The sequence below is a fragment of the Mangifera indica genome, chromosome 16 (genome assembly GCF_011075055.1).
Source record: "Mangifera indica cultivar Alphonso chromosome 16, CATAS_Mindica_2.1, whole genome shotgun sequence".
NCBI classification, from domain to species: Eukaryota; Viridiplantae; Streptophyta; class Magnoliopsida; order Sapindales; family Anacardiaceae; genus Mangifera; species Mangifera indica.
Window position 1 is genome coordinate 12,195,970 of NC_058152.1, and position 21,547 is coordinate 12,217,516.

General features: G+C 32.8%; 1 protein-coding gene and 3 long non-coding RNA genes across 4 annotated transcripts; 1 reads left to right on the plus strand and 3 right to left on the minus strand.

Moving 5' to 3' along the window:
* Positions 1–4,023: 4,023 nt before the first annotated feature.
* LOC123198978 (TMV resistance protein N-like) lies at positions 4,024–8,314 on the minus strand. The gene is made up of 2 exons (XM_044613778.1): positions 7,614–8,314; positions 4,024–4,963 (listed from the first exon to the last, which is right to left on the minus strand). The coding sequence occupies exons 1-2, from the start codon at positions 8,312–8,314 to the stop codon at positions 4,954–4,956; spliced, it is 711 nt and encodes a 236-aa protein (XP_044469713.1). The 3' UTR covers positions 4,024–4,953.
* Positions 8,315–11,435: 3,121 nt separating this feature from the next.
* On the minus strand, positions 11,436–13,096 carry LOC123199266. The gene is made up of 2 exons (XR_006498305.1): positions 13,033–13,096; positions 11,436–11,537 (listed from the first exon to the last, which is right to left on the minus strand). It is a non-coding gene; the product is annotated as an uncharacterized LOC123199266 (long non-coding RNA).
* A 1,090-nt stretch (positions 13,097–14,186) lies between these two features.
* On the plus strand, positions 14,187–14,608 carry LOC123199271. Its single transcript, XR_006498311.1, has 2 exons — positions 14,187–14,294; positions 14,369–14,608. It is a non-coding gene; the product is annotated as an uncharacterized LOC123199271 (long non-coding RNA).
* Positions 14,609–18,509: 3,901 nt separating this feature from the next.
* LOC123199249 lies at positions 18,510–19,200 on the minus strand. The gene is made up of 3 exons (XR_006498288.1): positions 19,129–19,200; positions 18,863–19,011; positions 18,510–18,775 (listed from the first exon to the last, which is right to left on the minus strand). It is a non-coding gene; the product is annotated as an uncharacterized LOC123199249 (long non-coding RNA).
* Between the last annotated feature and the right edge of the window lie 2,347 nt (positions 19,201–21,547).

A 21,547-nucleotide genomic window follows, 5' to 3' on the forward strand; every position in this document is an offset into this window, starting at 1 on the left:
AGTTTGCTTTGTTTTGTTAAAATCTGTGCTTTCTGGAGATGGAATGCCAGGTTACAAATCTGAGTTTAAAAATCAGCCTTCTTCCAAGAGACTAAGAATGATTTCCTCCCTCATCCTGGCACACCTAGTAGCCCTTGTGAATTGCTGTAGTTGATGAAGTCTATGGAACAATTTTCAGAGTTGAGGCATGATAAGTATCATTGCTACCAAATGTTTATTAACAGATGAAATTAATTGAGCATGCTAGAGAAATTAATTTTACAAGTTTGCATTTGAATTTTTCTGGGTGTACTTGAAAAATGACTCCACATAAAATTCTGTACCAACTTTCGTATCTTTCTTCCGGAAATCTCTCAACGAAGTGATCGGTACCCCGCTGGATTTGCTCTTCGACCACCTCAATGTAAACTTCTCTCATTTCATTTCATCACAGTCCTCTTATCATATATGACACTTTTTGCCTCTCTCATTAGAATCAATGTTAGTGTGCTTTCTCTATAAAAGATAAATGGTGGTTATTGCATTTCGCCAGGATTGTGACATCAGACACAAAGGAGTATAAATTCAAATGTAATTCAAGCAATGTAACTTTTTGCCATTCTATTAATAAAATAAGAGGTTATATAGTATTTCAGTTCTCTTTATAAACTTAGGGTTCCTTTTTTGCTCTTCCATTTTTTTTTTTTTCAATCAATCAACCCTGTTTTCATTTTTTCACCAAATTTTAGTATCATAACACTTTCCGATAAACAGAGTACTCTGTTTTTGCAACCATTTGTTTCATCTTTAACACCTTTCTTATGGCACTTTCAAGTAGATGCTTTCTGATTGAACGGAGAAAGTACTAATGAATGAGTTCACAATTTAAATTGTTTTACTGATATGAATGACGTTGCAGATTGTTTGAATGACGCGGGTGTTGAAGAAATTGTGAAAGAAGCGCAACATAGGTGATTGAATGTAATTGAAATATGTAAAATATTTGAAAACCATGAAAAGCTTCAAATACTTGCCTCTCAACCACAACGAAGGCCTCCAAGTATTGTTTCATTTGGGATTTTATTTTTCTAACCTTTTTATGGATGTAATTTGGCTAAGTTGCATTAATTGCAAGTGGCTTCTTTTTTGTCATTAAGCTGCAAAGGCTTTGAGAGTTTAGGAAGGATGACCACGTGTGGTGTAAAAAGAAAAAGAAAGATGCAAAGATGGTACATGAGTTTATTAAAATTTCAAGGTTCGTGCAATAATTTGATTTAGATTTTATATTCAATGTTGTCTATCTGTTTCATCAATTAACAAGAGTGAAATTTTACAACATAGTTGAGATGTTGAATTGCTTGTATGTTTATTTAGAAACAAATGAAAATTTGCAAAGGCGTATGTATCTAATGATTGAAAAGTAAGAAACAATTGTCTCCTCCTCAAAGATTCTTGGGGTTTATTCAGATGATATGAGTCTTATGACAACTTCTCAGAAGATATTGTTTTTTAATTTTTAATTTTTGTATCTTTTGTTAAATAAATTTGTTTAAGTGCAAGTGCCTGCTTTGTTAACTAATGTCTTCAAATAAAAAATTCATAAAAATAAGTATGCTTACTGTTGCTGCAATTTGATTTGTCCATGGTTTTTTGGCTTTTTCTTTGGTTCTTTTGGAAGTGCATGCTTAAGGTTGATATAATTTCATTTTTCCACTTTTATTTTGAAGGGTTGATTTTTGTTATTGATTTCCTACCAAGTTAATTGAATACCATTGATGCAGGGAACATGTAGGCATAGTACTTCTTCACTAAAGGGAAGACAAGAGGACAACTTTAGATCACATCATATCTTTTAATTATTGCGTATAGAGTCATGTTTTGAGTCTTACTCTTTTATATATATTTTTTCTAATATAAACAAGAAAACCCAAAAAATCATAAACATGACAAGAAAACAACCAAAGTAACCACTTAATCTTCCCAATGAAGTTAGAAATTTCATTGGAAGAGGTAACAAAAAATCTGTTTTTATATAGGTTTCTTTCCCACATAAGTTCTTGTATTGATTCCAGAGGTTTTTTTTTTCTTTTGAATTGAAACAATCCATTGCTACCCTAAAGGTGCTTATCCCTTAGCCCTAAACAAAAAATCTGTTTTTTATAGGTTTCTTTTCAACACAAGTTTTTGTATTGTTCTTAGAGTTTTTTTTTTCTTTTTTTGAATTGAAACAATCCATTGCTACCCTAAAGGTGTTTATCCAAAATTTCGTTGCATAATTTTGCAGAAGCTTCAATTATGATTCAAGAAACTTTTGGTATAGGTGAAGGTTGGTTTACAATTTTAGATGTAGAAGTGATACACTTTGCAGTTGCACTTGGTTATATTTTGATTTTTTAAGACATATTTGGTGCAGCAAAAATATATATAAATTTAAGTAATGAGAATGAATTTTCAACTTTTTATTGGGCTACAAAATATAAGAGGTAAAACTCTTCAGGTTACTTTACCTTTGTGGGTGGCGCCAAATATGTGGTAAGAGTTTTACCTTCAATATTTTCCTGCCCGATGAAGGGCTGTAAATCCATTTTCATCATTTGAGTTTATATCTATTTTTGATGCATCAATTATGACTTGTAAGGCTAGAGTTACCCAAGAGTAACTGTAACATGTATCATTTCTCCATTTAACACCATAAGTCTACCTCCATTTTCACCAAGTTTTTTGAGTCATAAATGAAACTTCTAAAATTATGCAGCAGAATTTTGGATAAACACTTTTAGAGTAACAGGAGTAACAATGGATTGTTTTAATTCCAAAAATAAAAAAAACTTTTAATCAATACAAGAACTTATGTTAAAGAGAAACTTATGTAAACTTTTATACTTGAGGGGTCTAACTTTTCTAGCTTCTTGAGAAGATTGAGGGGTTACTTTGGTAACCCTCTTGTTGTGTTTATGATTTATCTACTTCCTGATTTTTTTTCAAAAAAATAAATAAATAAAAGAGTAAGACTTAAATATAGTCTTGTACACAACAATTGAAAGATACGATGTGATCTAAAATACACATTGATGAAACATGTTTAAAATGGTAAAATACGACAAACATGTATTATACACATAAAATGCATATTTACTAACCAGCTCAAATTTGATGGTTTAGTGCAGCTGAAATAGGTGAAATATTTGCCAACTATAAAAGCCTCGATATACTTATCTCTCAACAACCAGAAACACCTACAAGTATTGTTTCATTTAGAACCTTGTTTCTTCCAACTTTTTGACCCATGCAATTCATTGTTGCATTGATTTCTAATTCCCAGTGGTTTATTTTTTTATGATACCTCGTCAAACTCTTAGAAGGTTTAAGAAGGATGGACACGTGTGGAGCAAAAAGAAGGATGGAAAGACCATTCAGGAATCTCATGTCAACCTCAAGGTTATTGCATAATTTGATTGAAAGAGATTTCAAAATGCATAGAAGTTCATCTCTGTAAATTTGTTGATATGGTACTAATTGCTAAAGTTTATTCATGCAGGCCCAAAGAAGAGAAACCCTGAAGAAATCCAGATGCAGCAAAGGGAGAAAATGGACCTGGGATGTACATGTCAGCAGCTCTAAATAATGACACAATACCTAAGACTGGGATGGAAATAGGGGCGGTTATGAGAATTAAAATGGGAGTGGGAGAGCATTGCTGTGTAGAAAGAATCATGTAGAAAAATTTGTATTGAGAGTTTATTTTTCGGGGGAGTACTGGCCTCTCATATTAGCTAGCTTAGTATTTTCATCTTCGTATTGGAGTGTGTTTTTTCTGAAGTAGTTTCCAGTTTATTCCTATTGACAGCATTGTAATGAAATGAATTGAGGAGTGATTGAATATTACATTGATAAATGAAAGAAACATTTTCTGATAGCATTCTGTACTGCCCCCTATTTTTCTGCTATTACATTGCTTCATTTTGGTAGGTTGATGCTGTGAAATTGAAATTTGCTTGCTGGAGTAGTGGTTCTGTTGTGCACTTGTTGATTGTGCTCTTGGGTGGTGGAGGAGAAATGGTCTGAAGTGTTGGAACAAGGCTGAGTAGAGAGACTTAAGATTAACTTAAGTTGGAGAGAGACTGTAGAAATTGCAGCAGCTGCCTTTTCACTGGTAAAACAACCAACGTTAGCATCATTTGTATTCAATAGTTTCAGTTTTGCTGATCAATAATTTTGAGTTCTTTCAGGTGTGCAGCGTTGAGATGTTGGAGTGCTTGTATTGTATGTCCACGGACAAAGAAATGAAAATTTTCAGACACCTGTCTGTTGGTGATTAACAGGTGAGAATATATGCTCTCACAGATTCTCTGGGTTTATCCAGATTTTGTTCAGAAGTGCTTCTTTCACTGAATTTAAAAATAAAAAAAATCTCTTCTCTAATAATAGATTCGCATAGGTGCCCCATTGAATTAAAAAATAAAAGAAAAAAAGAGTAAGTTTTTTAAAATTCATTTTTCAGGTTTTGACCGGCATTAGAGATCGCTCTTCTCAGTCACCAGTTTCTGAGAATGTGGTTGTATGCTCTGTAAATGCTGATTGCTTTGACAGTCTGATTTGTTCCTTATGCTTTTCAGCTATTTTTGTTGATTTGGAAGTAAATGCTTGAGCTTAATATGATATCCATTTCCCCTTCATTTTGAAGGAAACTGCATTTTTTCTGTTTTTGACTGTAACCTAATTGAATACTCCAGCTGCAGAGGGCCTTCAGACATAGCTCTTTTTCACCACTGAGAAGACAAGGTTAGCTCATATCTTTCTATTTTTGTGCTTCGTCTGTTCTCATCTAAATCTGCTTCTTTATTTCATGCCCTTCTTCAATTCTAATTGTCACATTATTTCTGAGAATGTGAGGAAGCCAGGAAATATTGCAAACACGGTAAGGCATCAATGAAATGTACGGCATTGATTTGTTTCCCACTGTTAACCAAGGACTCAACAACCCCTGTACAGAGAGTGCGGCTAGATGATTAGCAAATTTCACATCAAATTATTTCTCCAAGCTATGCCAAGCAGCAAGGGATATAATACCTATCTGTAATAACACCAAATTAATTACTAGTTAATTGCAAGCTTACACCAATTTAATTACTAGTTAATTTCTATCAACATAGCATAGACAGAAAGTTAGCGAGTAGTTCAGGAGGCAACATTAACTAAATGCATTAGCCATCGTTTTACCATATGAAAGAGGGACATAAAGGGAATCTTATCAACCAGTTCGGACCTAATATAATGAGCTCATGGACTTTGTACTTACATCAGATTTTCTCTAAATAGACAATCTTCAGGTCTCAATGGTGCAGCAATTTGTGAATCACATAAAGTAGTCTGTAAAATACAATGCATACTACCATCAACAATAACGATAATACCAATAACAGCATAGCCTTACGCTATTTCTACATGTGACAAATTGAAAGACAAAGATCATTTTCTATAGGTTATGAGTTGGGATCACTGTATAACTATTCTGTTAAAAAAAATGAAAAATAAAAATCCTAATCATGTGAAGTTTATTAATATGTGGAGTTATATACAAAATCTTGATAAACCAATTGAAACATATAGGACATCTTTCATGCTTAAAATATAAATTATATATTTGAAACAAAAGGGAAATAATTTAGAAATAACCATAGGCAACAATTAAAAGATACCTTACAAACAATGTTTAGCATGTAAAACATAAAAAAATATATATATATTATTATAGATAAAAGAGTTAAATAAACATGAGAAGTCATTGAAAAGAGTTGAAAGAAGGTTTGCAAGTTAAAATCTCACTAAATAAATAAATTAAATTCAATGTTTGAGTCCAGTTACCATGTAGCAGAAATATTTAGGCAGCCACCATTTTTGAGGGCATAACCTTGAGAAAGATGTTTACGAGTTATTAGTATGTGTTAAGGCTATAAAAACCATAGAAAACAGGGCTTCTAATCTGATTGAATAATCTTAGCCTCAAACCCTTTTGATTCAAATAAACGGCCAAAGGAAATGACCTCTCCTTAACAGTCAGATAAATCCAATTTGGAAAATTTGAAGTTCTTAATAATCTTCCAATGATACAACAACATACAAAATGAAACCAATTAAGTTACCATTGAACTAGCCTTCTAGAAACTCTACAATTCATCACTCAACCTTCTCTTTATCATTTAATCCATCATAACTTAGTTTTAACATCTTGTGGACATCCACATGAAGACTTGTTCTTAAGTTTTTTAGTGCACTTTCCCATTCTCTCTTCGTCCTCTTGAATAGAAAGGAACCAAGAACTTTAAGAGCTAGTGGAACACCGTCAGCGTAAGCTACTATACTAGATGATAACTCGACATAATCCTCTATTATAGTGTTTCCTCTAAAGGCATATAGTGCAAAAAGTTGAAGAGCATTATCAAAACATAACCCTTTCATTTCATGAATGTGATCTACTTCACAACTTCTTAGCACATGTTTATCCCTTGTTGTTATAATGATACGACTATTTGAATCCAAGTCATCAAAAACTCTCATTAAACATTCTATTTGTTCTAACTTCGTTACATCATCAAACACAATAAGAACTTTTTTTCTGCTCATCAGACTTTTTCTTCTAAAGGTGAATCCATGATTGAGATGTTCATCCCCTAAAATTGCAGAGCTCAATTTTTGGCATAAGTCATTTAATCCCCCGCTTTTCTCTGATTCTTCTCTAATATTCAGAATGAAGTAAGATGCTTCAAAACTGTTTAGAGATTTTTTCAAATATAGCACTAGCAAAAGTAGTTTTTCCTATGCCCCCAATGCCCCAAATTCCTAGTTTGCAAACACCGTTTGAACATAATAAATTTTCAATCTCTTCAATTGATGACTCTAGTCCAACTAGCTTCTTGGTAAGAATAAATGAGGAGTTGTAATCCAGTTTCCTCCATATATCATTGACAATGTCTTTTACCAACGCTGCCTCATTCCTAAAAATAAAAAATAAAAAATTAAATAATATGATACTAAAATTAAATGATTGAATAAAGAAATATAACGTAATTTTAGTTCTTTTATGTTTCTTTTGACTGTTCATTGAATAAAAATTTTTAAAACGTAAGATTGGCATGATGAAGAACTGCATCATGACATGAACTAAACTTCATTTCTCAGTGGCACAAAATTTTGGATTCAAATATAATTTGATCATCACTTTCCATGTCCTAAAAACTTGTAAAACTTTTCAATGCTGAAATTCAATTCAATTCAATTCTCCAAAAAAAATAAATAATCAGTAAGTATATATTCAATGATATATCATATTTAGATAGTAATTAGCTGTCATCCAAAAAAGTAAAGCTGACGGTTCATATTAACGGATTGTGTTTGTATTAAGTTTTTCTGTGTTTTGGGCAAGAAGACACACAACAAGAACCCAATCGATTATTATTTTGACCATCTGATTCTGTTCCCAGTAAATCTGGAAAAGATAATAAAAATAGAAAATACATGGAACTGCTGTATGTAAGATTATTACATAAAAATTGGTAATTTGTAGCTTCAAAGTACTTACCAAAAAAAAGAAAAGATTATTACGTAAAAACATTGATAAAAAAATTTACAGTTACCTGGAGTTCTTTGAATGAAAACCAGAAAGGTTGGCTGCATCCCTCAAAGCAGTCCTCCATCTCTGCAACATCTCTGAATCATCCATAAAACGCTTTTCAAGCTCAGCAAATGCTTTCCCCAAATCCCCAGTTTGATTCCTGACATCAGATGGATCTACTTGATAGAAGACTGGTATTACGATCTGATCATATGTGGTCTTACATTTAACAATCTCTTCAAGTTCTCTGAGACACCATCTTGAGGAAGCATACCCTTTAGAAAAAATGATAACCGAGATCTTTGAATGTTCAATTGCCTTTAAAAGAGATATAGAAATTTCTTCTCCTCTAACTAGGCTATCATCAATGAAAGTTCTAATCTTTTTTTGACAAAAGGCTTCATAAAGATGGCTGGTAATGTTTTGTCGGGTGTCCACACCATGGAAACTAAGGAAAACCTCATACTCTATTTTAGGAGTAATGGATGAAGAAGAAGAGGAAGCCATTAAGTGCAAGTGAAGAGAGGCACTTCGCATAAACAAAGAAGGGTAAACTAAAACATCACCTAATTGAGCAGTTGAACTATATTCCACAATCTCTAAGTCTTTTTCATCTCTTTTTCTAGGAAGATGGCCTGCCTTTTTCTTCTTTGCCTCATCTGTTTTCTCAGAAGATGCCCTGTCTTTCGTCTTTTGGACTTGGACTTTTTGCCCCGTGAACATTAGGATGCCTTGTGATTTCTACTTGTATTTTATTTTCAAGCAAGCTGTCTTAACATTTTCTATTTTATTATTTATCTGCCAAATGATTATTTTAAAATATTAACATGTAATTGTGTATTATTTTATTTTTAATTTAAAATTATTTAATTATATAATAATATATTATTATTTAAAACATAATTTTGTACTTATCATTTATATATATATAATTATATTAATATTAAATATTAAAATATTTTACTATTTTCACAAATAAAGTTTAGACTACTAGTTTAGACTAGCAGTTTAACAGGACCATCAAAATCTCCATCGCAGTCAAGTCATGGCCACTGTGGGAACTTCCCCAATACCTAACAAGGGACACCCCACGATTTTGGCAACAGCTACAGGATTTCTTGTGGGCTTCTCTTTGTATTTTTTTTCTTCCGAGTAAATTAGAAAATTAAATATGAAAATGACAACATTAAATTCCCTCCATTTCTAATTTTGCCACTCTTACCAGTTGAAAGAAATTTTAATATTCAACACCGGAACACTACAAAGCACATCAGGAGAAAATGCAGGTGCCAACACTGGGAAGCAGACGAAATGGACAAAAGCAAAATCAGTAAATGACAGAAGCACCGGCCGAATCAATTGACAATCCGAACTCAATGAATTCTGACGCTCTACTCGGAGAGACAAAACTCAGCTTGCTTGATCATACAACAAACCAGCATCCAAAGATCCTCATAGAAGGACTACAGCTCAGAAATTTCAGACCAGACCCCATCAACAGAGGATAATTAAGCCCAAACCAGAGGACCATATCATCATGTAGCGATCCAGGAGCAAAAATTTGAAGATGCAAGAAAAGCATGCAGGAAGAATTCAAGCCAACCAGACCAGCAAAGACTGAAGGTCCATGAGGACCAGAAGCATGCCTCAACCGCAAGGAAACCAAGCAGCAGACCAGGAGAAATTTTTGAGGGCGCCAAACCAAGCCACAGCTGGGGAAAAGGGAGGCCAGGAGAACAACAGCAGGAGAAGCAGGGGAATGAACGGCCAAAACAGGGGAAGCACAGAAAACTGCTGCGAAAGCTTCTGATCAGAATTTAGAAGCAAATACAAGCACCAGGAAACAGGAGATTCAAGCTCCAGAAGACAGAAGCGAAAAGGCAGGTTTCGAGAGCCACCAGGAAAGAGCAGAAAAGAAAATCCCAGCAGCAGAGTTGAGGCAATGGAGAGGGGAAAAGCTATCAATATTGACCACTGCAGCCGGCACCAAACCAACAGAATAGGACTCGACTAAAGATCAGGAAGAGGGAACCTACAAAAGAACACACTGTTAGCAAAAAGGGCTGCCACCTCCAAAGAGGAGAAGCCTAAGCATTTGAAGGTGAAAGATGCAGTTGAGGAGGTTCCAATTCCTAGCAATGGCTTTATTGACATTAGTAGGCGAAAAATTTAAGAGGTCAGCCCCTTTGCCTCTTACCAGTCTTCTGAGCCTTTCCTTGGGCTGCAGAAGATTAGAGAAAATCCTGTTGTTTCTTTCCTTCCAAATGGCATAAATACTAGCCCCAGGCTTAACTTGCCCATCAAGAATTTTAACTGACTTCCTTCCAATCCGAAGAAATTTCATCAATAAAGGAGTTCTAGTTTTGCCCATTATAAATCAAGAAACTTTTCCTCAAAATGGTCTTCCAGATATAGTTGTTGTATTCACATCCGAAGAAAATGTGGTTTATATCCTCTTCATAATGACTACATAACACGCATTTAGCATTATTTGTGAGTCCAAGTTTGACAAGTTTGTCTCTAGTCATGAGTCTTTGCTTAATTGCCAACCAGAGGATAATAGCTTGTCTAGGAATTTGTTTTTTGTGATATACAAGGTCAGCCCAGTTAGCCTCTCTTTTCTTACTCCTGAACTCATTCTAAACCGACTACGTAGAAAACTGACCATTGGACGACGGCAACCATGTGATAGAATCTAAGCCATCTCTAGGATTATTCATCAATGCCCCTTGATCTCTGCAAGTGCATTAGAGTCCACAGCTGACCATTTCCAAGAGTTGTCATTTACAATCTCCATAACTTTCACCTCCCTACTAATACCCGAGTCATCAATGCCCCTTGATTGGTCTTTCTCTATACTTCTCCAAGAGAGGGTCATACGGGTGCTAATTGTCTATCTAAAAGAAGGTATTCTTTGCATTTCCAATTTTATATTTGATTTTGTCTCTCAGCTCATTTTTTATTTTGATTAACTTCCACCACGACAAACTGTCATTGGTTGGATTGGTCAATTTGGTCTCAAAAAAAAAAGTCCAATTTAAATAAGATTTCCTTATTAAAAAATTTAGTTATTTTGAATTGATTGAACTAAAAATTTTAAAATTTTAAAATTTAAAAAACCACTTTGAACTTTTTTTAAGGTTAAAAGAAACCCAAAAATTTTTATTAACACCTCTAGTATTTTTAAAATTACAATTACTCTCAAAACTTTTGAAAAGGGAAAACAAAAAAAATAAGAGGAAAAGAAAAATAAAAAGAATAAGAGGGAAAGGAGAAAATTGGAAAAATATATAAAATGATTTTCATTTATTTCACTTAACAAAATCCACTAACAGAAGTAGATGGTGGATGAAAATTGACTTTTCTAAATTTAAAGGGTCAAAACATTATTTTGACAAACCTTGGGGGGGGGGGGGGGGTGGGAGGAATAGTCTTTTGACCTTGTCCTTCATTCTTTATGGCCATAACAAAAGATAGGTGGCCTAGATTTTATGAACTCTCAATAATAATCTTCAAAGGTTAGATGAGATTAACTTTAAATTGAATAATTCATACAACAGTTGCCGTGTAAAAATTTGCATGACAACATTGCAAAGGTACCTCAAAAACATAAACCCTAAATATATGTTTTAAAAGATCATAAAAATAAACATCATGCATCAAAAATTGATTTAATTACAAACTTAACTTCGTCTAGGTTAAAAGACTATATTTACAATTTCCCTATATGCTTGTGGCTGCTTCAAAAATGTCAGCAATTTAAAGTATGCAAATTATGTTTATAACAACAATGTCCAGAGGTACCTCTAATCAGGAAAGGAGTTTGAGCTTGTTGATTTTTTCCGGTATAAGATTAGGCAGTGTCATGAGGATGGGTGGCCCAAATTGAACTAAAAGCTCCAAGGCGTTGGAAGTACTCTCCTAGTGCAAGCAAGCCTCGAGCAACCTGGCAAGTTATTAGGATACAAGACATCTGCTGTAATGTTTCTTGTCCAAAAGAATCAGCCTGTTCGGGCAAGAGCTTATAAATTTGGTAACATGTCAATACGTTCCAAGTAAAAACTAACATGTATCAAATCGTATGAACCCGGAATTTAAAGAACCATGTTATGCTAAGATCAGTATATTACTTTCTACCAATCATATCATTTTTGCTAACAGAAACCGATTAGTGGTCTGGTTGCCGATCATGAAATCTTATTCAGAGAAACTATCAGCAGTAGAGAATATATATATTTGACTTTGTAGCCATACTTAAGTTTGCAGAAAAGCAAAGCACTGAAGGAAAAATCAACTACGGTTTTTTAGTACATCACGAAAATGATATTTCCTACAAATCATGACTGCAATAAATCACCAAAATAATGAATTCAACGCCAAGAAGATGGTCTAAAAGGAAAGGGATGAGAAAATAGGTGTGATTTGTCGGGCATCACAGGCATGCATTCGAGCAGCATAGTGCTTAAATAAATCTTAGAAGCAGAAGAAAACTTCAATTTCACAGATGAATGCAAATTCAACTCGCTAGAAAGTTTCTCAACTTAAATCAGATGTGCTGATAAAAAACTAATTAACTGGTCAGAAAAACCATTACAGAAAGATATTGAAAGTTAAGATCGGCAGTAATACCCCGATTCTTACCTAGTTCAAAAAGCTGACTAGAGCTTCCAACTTCTCCATTGCAGTAGGTATCTTTGGGATGCAACCTCCTTCTACCAGTTGACCTGCAGCAACAGTTTCAGCAAGAGTCGACTGCAATTTCTCCATGCCTTGAGTCAGAGCATCTTCCGCTTGCTGACATGACTGTCTTAGATTATTAACTTCTATATTTTCTGAATCGATCAAGGTGTCAAGATCAGGAACGAAATCCAATTATCAATGACAGCTTATGAATCAACGTTATTCTACCTGTGGTGAAAGACCTAGAGGGTGAGGTTATTGAATCAGATCATATATTCGTAGGTTATGATTACAATAACATGTTATTCAAATTGCTTACACTCAATTTGAATAGCCAGGGTGAAATAGTTTTCTTTGTTGAACATGCAACTAAGAATGGAAGGATCCTAAGCCAAGTGAAAAAATGTGGAGTGACTTTGTTGTACCCTAAAGATGATGATTTGAGAAGAGATGCAAGAATGGACAGAGACAAGAGATTGAATACTATAAATTGCTCTGTTGATGACTGTTTGAGTTGTTGTATAAATTGCTGCTGAAAACATGACAAAATGGACAATTTTCTGCCATCATTCAAAATTTTAGATAGATGGTCCCCTCATTCAGAAATATACAAGCAATGGATGAGAGAAGAACAGTAAGTTGGATTGAATTAAACGTCCAAAAGTGAAGAACAGAAATATATTTTATGACCTCATGTTTTTCATGGTTCTTATGACCTCAACACATACACTACTACCAACTAGGCATCTTTGACTTCTCACCTGTACACAGTAACCTTAGCAGAGGAAGCAGACCGAGAGCAAGAGAGGATTGGCTAATTTGTTTCTGTAATATGCATTGCCGGGAAGAAGAGTAGCCAATATATTTAGGGATTGAGCTAGGAAAAATTATTTATCTGCCCTCATGCTTAAATGACAAAAACACCCTTACGAACTTTGCCAAATTACCGTTATACCCTTAATTCATGTTTAACCCACAAATACAAAATAACAATTTGTATTTGTAGTATCACTCTAAAAGAATAAATCCACTGAGTAATCAATTTAAATACAAAACAGAAATTGGTCGACAAATCAAAGATTAAAAACTCTAGAGTTGAAACATTCACATAGTAAAAAAAACTATAACACAATGAAATAATAAACAAAATTTTAACATTAACGATATTCACCCGTGAACATAAACCAATGAAACTCTGGATTTCCTCTTTGACCATCTCAATGTAAACTTCTCTCATTTCATTTCATCACAATTCCCTTATCATTTATGACACTTTTCGCTTCTCTTCTTTCCTTTTTTCTATTAAGAATGTAGTAAAACAAGTAAGAAGGTTGGTGCTTTGGCTTAACGGTGTTAGAGGAGGTACAAGCCTTTCAGCAGCAAACTAACGGTTAGTTAACGACTCATTCAGTAAAATCCAACGGCTTAGAATCAATGTTTATGTGCTTTCTCTATAGAAGATAAATGGTGGTTATTGCATTTCACCAGGATTGTTACATCAGGCACAAAGGAGTATAAATTCAAATGTAATTCAAGCAATGTAAGTTTTCGCCATTCTATTAATAAAATAAGAGGTTATACAGTATTTCAGTTCATTCCTTTTCTCTCTATAAACTTAGGTTCCTTTTTTGCTCTACAATTTTCTTCAATTGACCAACACTGTTTTCATTTGTTCACCAAATTTTAGTGTCATTATACTTTGTAATAAAGTGTCATTATACTTTGTAATAAACAGAGTACTCTGTTTTTGCAACCATTTGTTTCATCTTTAACACCTTTCTTATGGCACTTTCAGCTAGGTGCTTTCTGGTTGAACGGAGCAAGCACTTATGAATGAGTTCACAATTTGAATTGTTTTCCTGATATGAATGTTGTTGCAGATTGTTTGAATGACGCAGATGTTGAAGAAATCGTGAAAGAAGGGCAAAACAAGTGGTTGAATACAGTTGAAATATGCAAAATATTTGAAAACCATGAAAAGCTTCAAATACTTGCTTCTCAACCACAATCAAGGTCTCCAAAAGTATTGTTTCATCTGGGATTTTATTTTTCTAACCTTTTTATGGATGGAATTTGGGTAAGTTACATTAATTACAGGTGGCTCCTTTTTCGTCATTAAGCTGCAGAGGCTTTGAGAGTTTAGGAAGGATGACCACACGTGGAGTAAAAAGGAAAAAAAAATAGATGCAAAGTCGATCCGGGAATTTATTAAAATTTCAAGGTTCTTGCAATAATTTGAATTAACAACGAGTGAAATTTTACAGGTTAACATAGATGAGATGTTGAATTGTTTGTATGTTTATTTAGAAGATAAAACATGTGGATATAAGAAGTTACCGGAATCATAGTGGCATTTCTGGTATAGTATGTCAATGACACATTACTTATCGAAAATGATATACTGAATTTGCAAATGATAAAGACTTAATCATCCAAGCATATTTTTATGAATGACTTGGGAAAAGTAGCATATCTGTATCCTTGTATTAAGATTTATTATGATAGATTGCATAAGTTGCTTGGCCAAAGTAATGCACACGTGGACATGGTGCTAAAGATATTCAACATTCAAGAATCCAAGAAAATTGTTTTTTTCTATTTCTAGCATATTTTAACTCATTTACCTTGAATGCTGCACATTAGGTATTCAGTATATAGCATGAATTAGACACCTAATTATGTCAATAAATACCAAAGATTTTTCAGTATATAGCATGAATCCAGGCGCGTGTAGTATAATACCTTCAACACCAAATCACCACAAATTCAAACAGAAATTCACTTTGAAACAAGAGATTAAGGACAAATCTATATAAAGAGACAAATAAAAATTCAAACCTGTTGAGAAGTAGATCGTTGTAAAGTTGCATATGAGTGATAGGGTGTGAATTGGATGTGAATCTCTAAAGATGACGATGACAATTCGAAAAGTTGCTTCTCAAGATATTAGGAGGGAATTGGTAGAGTGACAATACCATGGGGAGATGGGTGACACTGTGCATGAGATTGGCAGTTGGAGTGCAAGAGTTGGTTGGAGGGGATGTAAGAAGAGAAAAATGGTGCCAGCAATGTGAGTGTAAGTAGGTGCCCAAGCCATTTGTTAGGAGGGCTAAGGCGATTCAAGCAAGAGTAAAACGGTGCAGGTCAAGATGTAGAGAAAATGATTTTGGGAGTAAGCTGTGAGACTCTTGAGGATTTTCTCTCATCATTCCTTTAATAGAGTGACAAATGTCAAGTCTTAATTTGAAAGGAATGGTCAAATGTTCAAACAATAGATTATGGGGTTAAAAATTTAGGCCAAAACACCTAATCCCACCAAAGGTTTAGTTAATTTCCAATTTTTACCCACTAATTTTGAAAAATCTAAATCCACATGGTAAATTATTTATTATTCCTTTTTAATATAATAACAAAAATATCTCATAAATTGCTATAATTTAAATTAAGAATTCATGCTATGTAATTATGAAATTAAATATACAAAAACACCCTTTATATAAAATTGTAATTAATTAAAAATAATTTACCAATATAATTTTTTGATTTACCAAATATAAGATGGAAGATTGAATGTAAAATGAAAGAATCACAGTTGAGCCAGAATGTTGGAAGTCAATCATCACAAGGATAGTTATGGAAGGGAATGCAACAGACTTCAGACAAGTATAAGAACAGACAAAAGCTATGCAAAATATTCTTTCAAAAAGCTCAGAAACATGACAAATAATTTTCAGAGTTGCATGTTATTAACTGTTAAAAATTCCGTTTTTTGGAAACTGTCAAACTCTGGCTTTTAGACAATTGAAATTTATGCATCAATAGCTGCCTATTCCTATGAAAGCAATGCGAGAATGAAAGAAGATGGCACTGAAAAAGAATTTGAGATCTTGAGTGATGAAAAACTGAGAATTTTAATTTCTGCATTATTTAAAAAGCATGATCTACTAAAGACATGAAACACAGAAAACTATTGACAGTAACAACATGCAAAGCTACTAAAGCCATCTCCACAACTAACAACTTAAGGAAAATCTATTCTTCTGTAATTGATGATATTCGTACCAGAAAACATTTGCAGGACCTTGAACAAGAGCAGATGAGTATCGCAGGGCTAATTCATTGTTAATTTGAACTTCAAATAGTTCAGCAAAGATACAACAATACAGCTCAACAAATAGGAGCATCAAGGCAAGGGAACAAGATGCAATCATCCGTAAAAATCTTAATTGACCAAATAGGTAATTAGTATTTTTAACAGGACAGTATACCACCCACTCTTTTGTTTATACAAAGAATCCATAGAATTAATAAACGATAACAAAACCTTATATGGACAACAAAGAAGCCCCAACAATAAACTTTAACACTATAACAATCATATAATGTATTGTTAAGTATACAAAAAAACAAGATAGAACCCAACAGAGTTATAATCATAAGAATATTAAATAAATGTAGAACAAGTCCAGACATTACAATGAATGACTGCACTCTAGAAGCGCAGATCCAAAAAAGTAAAGGAAAGAAAAGAAAGTGAACAGAAAAGATGATCTTTCAACCAATTTGTCTGTCAATTGAAAGACTGCTAAATCATATATCAATAAAAAGAATATTCGTTACAACCATTCACTAAGGAGCAATGGAGATTGCACCAAAAAATAAGCATTGAAAAGGTAATAACTTAGCACATCAACGGGAGAGTTTGTCTCAATCAGGGAAAAAAAATTCATATCATAGTCTGATGAAGACAAACAGTTCGATGAACTAACGATTTGAAGACAAGTTATGGAGAGTTCGCCGAGATTTTGAGTGCCAGAGAGGAGACAAGTTTGAATGACATAAAGCCCAGAACTTTCTGACGCCAGACTGTGGAGAAGATGATATATATATATATATATGTTAGGGTTTTTGACTTGGAAATATATTTGAATTTTTCAAAATTAACGGACGGAAACTATTAATTGAATAAACCTTTTTGGCAAAAAATTGATTTAAAGTAGTATTATATACATAATTTTATACATAAATAATGATATGTCATTATATGATGAGACAGATCAAAATTAAAGATAAAAAATACTCAATCATATAGTAACACAACATTATTTGTGCATAAAAGTTATATATATAATATTATTAATTTATTAACGACATATAAAAATTTATTAACTACACATTTTCAAATCAATAAAACTATTTGTACTCATTTTAATTACATAAATATATACATCTATTGTTATCATATAATTAAATAATTTTAAATTAATAATAAAATAATATCTAATTATATGATTACACATAAAAATTTGTTCTCATTTGAGTATTTAAATGAGTATTTATAATTTTGTGTAAATAACATTTTACGACCTAAAGTTTGTTGTACAACACTTTTCTACTCCCAACTAACATAAAAAACGTTTTTCCTAAAATAACGGTATTCTATCATATTTAAATATTTTAAATATAACAATTTAACTCTTAAAAAAAGTTTTAAAACCCACAAATTAATCTCTGAATTGTATTCTGTTCAATTCTTTGGGATTGTAACACTATTTTTGAAGCTATTGGGGCGTATCAAATTTAAAAAATTTCCAAAAGACTCAAAACTTTTTATTAATTTTAAATAACCCCCTAAAAAATTAAAAAACCCTTTATATTTTCAAAAATTACAATTTATTCTATAATATACAATTATACGACAAAGACAATTTCATTATAAAAAAGAGAAATAAGGAATGAGGATGAAAATACAGAGAAATATTATGTTTTCTTATATAATTTAAATATTTAAAGTGCTATTTTTAATTTTTTGTTAATATAGTGTTGTATGATATTTTGAAAAATAAAATAATAGGGATAAAAGAACAATTTCACTTTTTAATTATGTTGTTTCAATAAGGAAGCTTAATTTTGGATAAGAAAATATTATTTATATATGATTTTGGATGAAGAAATGTTATTTATGTCTGTTAGGGGTGAAAAAATGTTTTACAGCCAAACATGGGTGGGAAAATGTCATTCACTCACAAATAAAGGTTGCACACAAATCTTACATTTGATAACTACATCTTGGGGATAAATGCATATTCTTTGATCATTTGGTTGCTGAACCAAAACAGGGTGGCTAGGAACTTGATAATCATAAGTGTTTGGACCAGCCAGAGGATATCACTCAGGCATTCTTCCATATGCTGCCCTGTCAAAGAAAATGTTGCGTTTTGCTCGCAAGCTTACAACACATCAGAAAACAGGCAGAACAAGCCTACGAGGAGCTGCCTTGCCACTGTGAGAAAGAAATCCACGGTATCCTCAGTTTGCTCTTTGTTTCTTGAAGTTTTGACTTCTACCAAAATCTCCACCCCTTTTCTTATCAGATTTCGACCTCTCCATTTGTTCAATCCTTCTCTGAAGTGGATCAAGAGGATAGTCAGGTTCAAGCCTGTACTCTTGGACACAACTAACTACAGCTTTCAAAGCAGCAGGTTCCTGTGCATTTACATCAATCTGTATTGAAAAGAAAATTCTCATTGAGCATTTAGTTACAAAGGAATTTCCAAGCATCATTCATTATGCTTTAGTATGAAAATTAACCTGTCACTAGTATCTCTACCCGAACTCACACCCTTTCCCTGAGAGTTTCTCCTTCAATTCTTGAAGTATGTCTTCAAGAGGGGAACAGGGGGAAAGCTTTCAGTAAGCTGGAAGGCATGAATGAAATGTACGGCATCAATTTGTTTCCCCTGTACAGAGAGTGAGGCTAGATGATTAGCAAACTTCACATCAAATTATTTCTCCAAGTTATGCCAAGCAGCAATGGATATAACACCTAATTACTTACTAGTTAATAGCAAGCTTACAGCAGTATCGAAGAGCAACCAATACCCTTTCATAGCCTAGAGAACCAAATAGCAGCAAAACATATCTGTAACCATACAACACCTAATTAAATAGTACTTAGTAACACAATCCAATTCCAGGCAAGAAAATACAAAGAATATTAAAATGACAGTCAAGGGAATTTGTGTCCACACGCCTAGTTGGCAGCCTGTGATAAAGCCAACCTGACAACACACTGAATAACATTTTAAAAAAGAGGCACTTCAACATTCTGTAATAGAGAACTACAGAGCATAGACCACGAATGTAAATTGCAGAGAGTCAGCCAAATAGTTCAGAAGGCAACATGAAGTAAGCTTTACCTTGAAACTATTAAACTACTATGCAGTAAGCCACATCTTCTGCAAAGAATATCATAGGAAAAAGTTCCAAGATTAGGCATATTGTGAAGATTAGGTAAACAAGAAGCCCTAGAAATGGAGTAAATTTCCTCTGGAAGCTTTATTAAATTTTCACAACCATCAGTCATCCTTTTACCATATGAGAAAGGGATATGGGGACATAATGGGGATCTTATTGACATGTTCTGACCTAATATTATAAGCTCAGGGATTTTGTACTTACATTACCTTTTCTGTAACAACATTTCAACTTTCAAGTTTCAATCGCTTATGAGATCTTTCATCATTTTTGTCCACTTTGGCATCTCTTCTCAAATCATTATTTTTGGCATATAACAAAGTCACTCCACATTTTTTCACCTGGCTTCGAACCTCACCATTGTTAGTTGCATGTTCAACAAAGAACTCAACACCACCTTGGCTATTCAAACTGAGTGTAGGAAATTGCTCGAACATCTGAAGGTACTGATAACCTATGACTACATGATTTGATTCAATAACGTCCTCTTCTTCAAGAAACTTAAGCCAAAAATGGAATGAGTGAATCAAATAACAAGAAAAAATCATCTCTCCATTAACAATCAGGTTAAATCCAACATTTTGTTGATAGTCTTGTAATGATACAACAACACATAAAACGAAACCAATTAAGTTATCATTGACCCAACCTTCTGGAAACTTTATAAAAGATTCATTACTTTTTAAATCAAACCACTTTGGAATTTTGCCTCCAGGGTAAACAATGTTCCCCACTTGCTCAGCCCAAATGATATCCTGCATGTACATTAGTGGTCTATTTAATATTATATATTTTAATATTATGTCGTAAGAAACTCTATATTCATAAATCAACAATCCAAGTAAGATTTTCAAATAGAAAATATTTTGATTAAAGAATTATCAACTTTGTCTTAGATTAAGACGACATAGTATTTCATTTTATCAAATAAAACAAATTAAATATATTAACTATTTAGTTAACAATAGTAAATTTATATGTATAAAAATATTATACAATTAGAAAGGTATATTTTAAATGTAATTCTGTATAATATAATTTAAAGTTAAGATATGATGAAAATAGTAAATTTAATAGTATGGTGAGAATAAAAGTATGAGAACTACAAATTAGTGGATTTACTTATAATTGTGAAGAATATTGTGGTGTTAGAATAGTTTTCATAAATTGATGAACATGTTTTATGTTTCTAAAAAAAATGGTGGTTTTTGGTTAATAATGTAAAATAGTGAGTTTCAACCAAAACAGATCATTCCATAATAAAAGATAGAGAGTTATGAAAAAATAGAAGTTTCACTTACGCTTTCAATTCCCTTTCCTATTCTTGATTTTGTTTTCACTTTCATCAAAACCTGCATTCTTCTTTCATCAAATTTATTCAATGTTTGTTATGGATAGTTTAATTCAATATAGTCTTTAATTCAAAATTACTCTATCACAATATAACAAATTATTTATATGTCAAATAGTAAACTCATTATTGAGTATATATACTTTTATTGTTTTGTCATTACCCTTACAAATACTTCTCCGTTAAAATATTTATATGCACGAGAAGCCAATTAATCTTTTTTTGAGATTATATTGAATTAAACTGTCTACTAGTTTCATAACTCAGTATCATTAGGTGTGTATTGACTGAACAATTCCATTAAGATGATGAAAATAAAGAGAGTTATGTTTAAGGGGAGATGTTGAGAATAAAGGTGAGTCAACTATTGAAGTTATGTTTAAGGGGAGATGCTGAAGAGAAAGAGAGTTATGTTCAAGGAGAGATGTTGACAATAAAAGTATGAGAAGTGCAAAGTGATGGATTAGTTTGTAATAGTACATAAGTGTTTGAATTGCAAAGTGGTGAATTTGTTAGTAATAGTACTTAAGTGTTAGAATTACAAAGTGGTGTATTTAATTGTGATTAAATCAAATCGGTGAGTTTTATTCAAAACTCATTGTTTCATTAGAGCACAAACAGGAAGAAGAAAACCTAGCCATGTTATTCAAGCATCGATCAATCTTCAT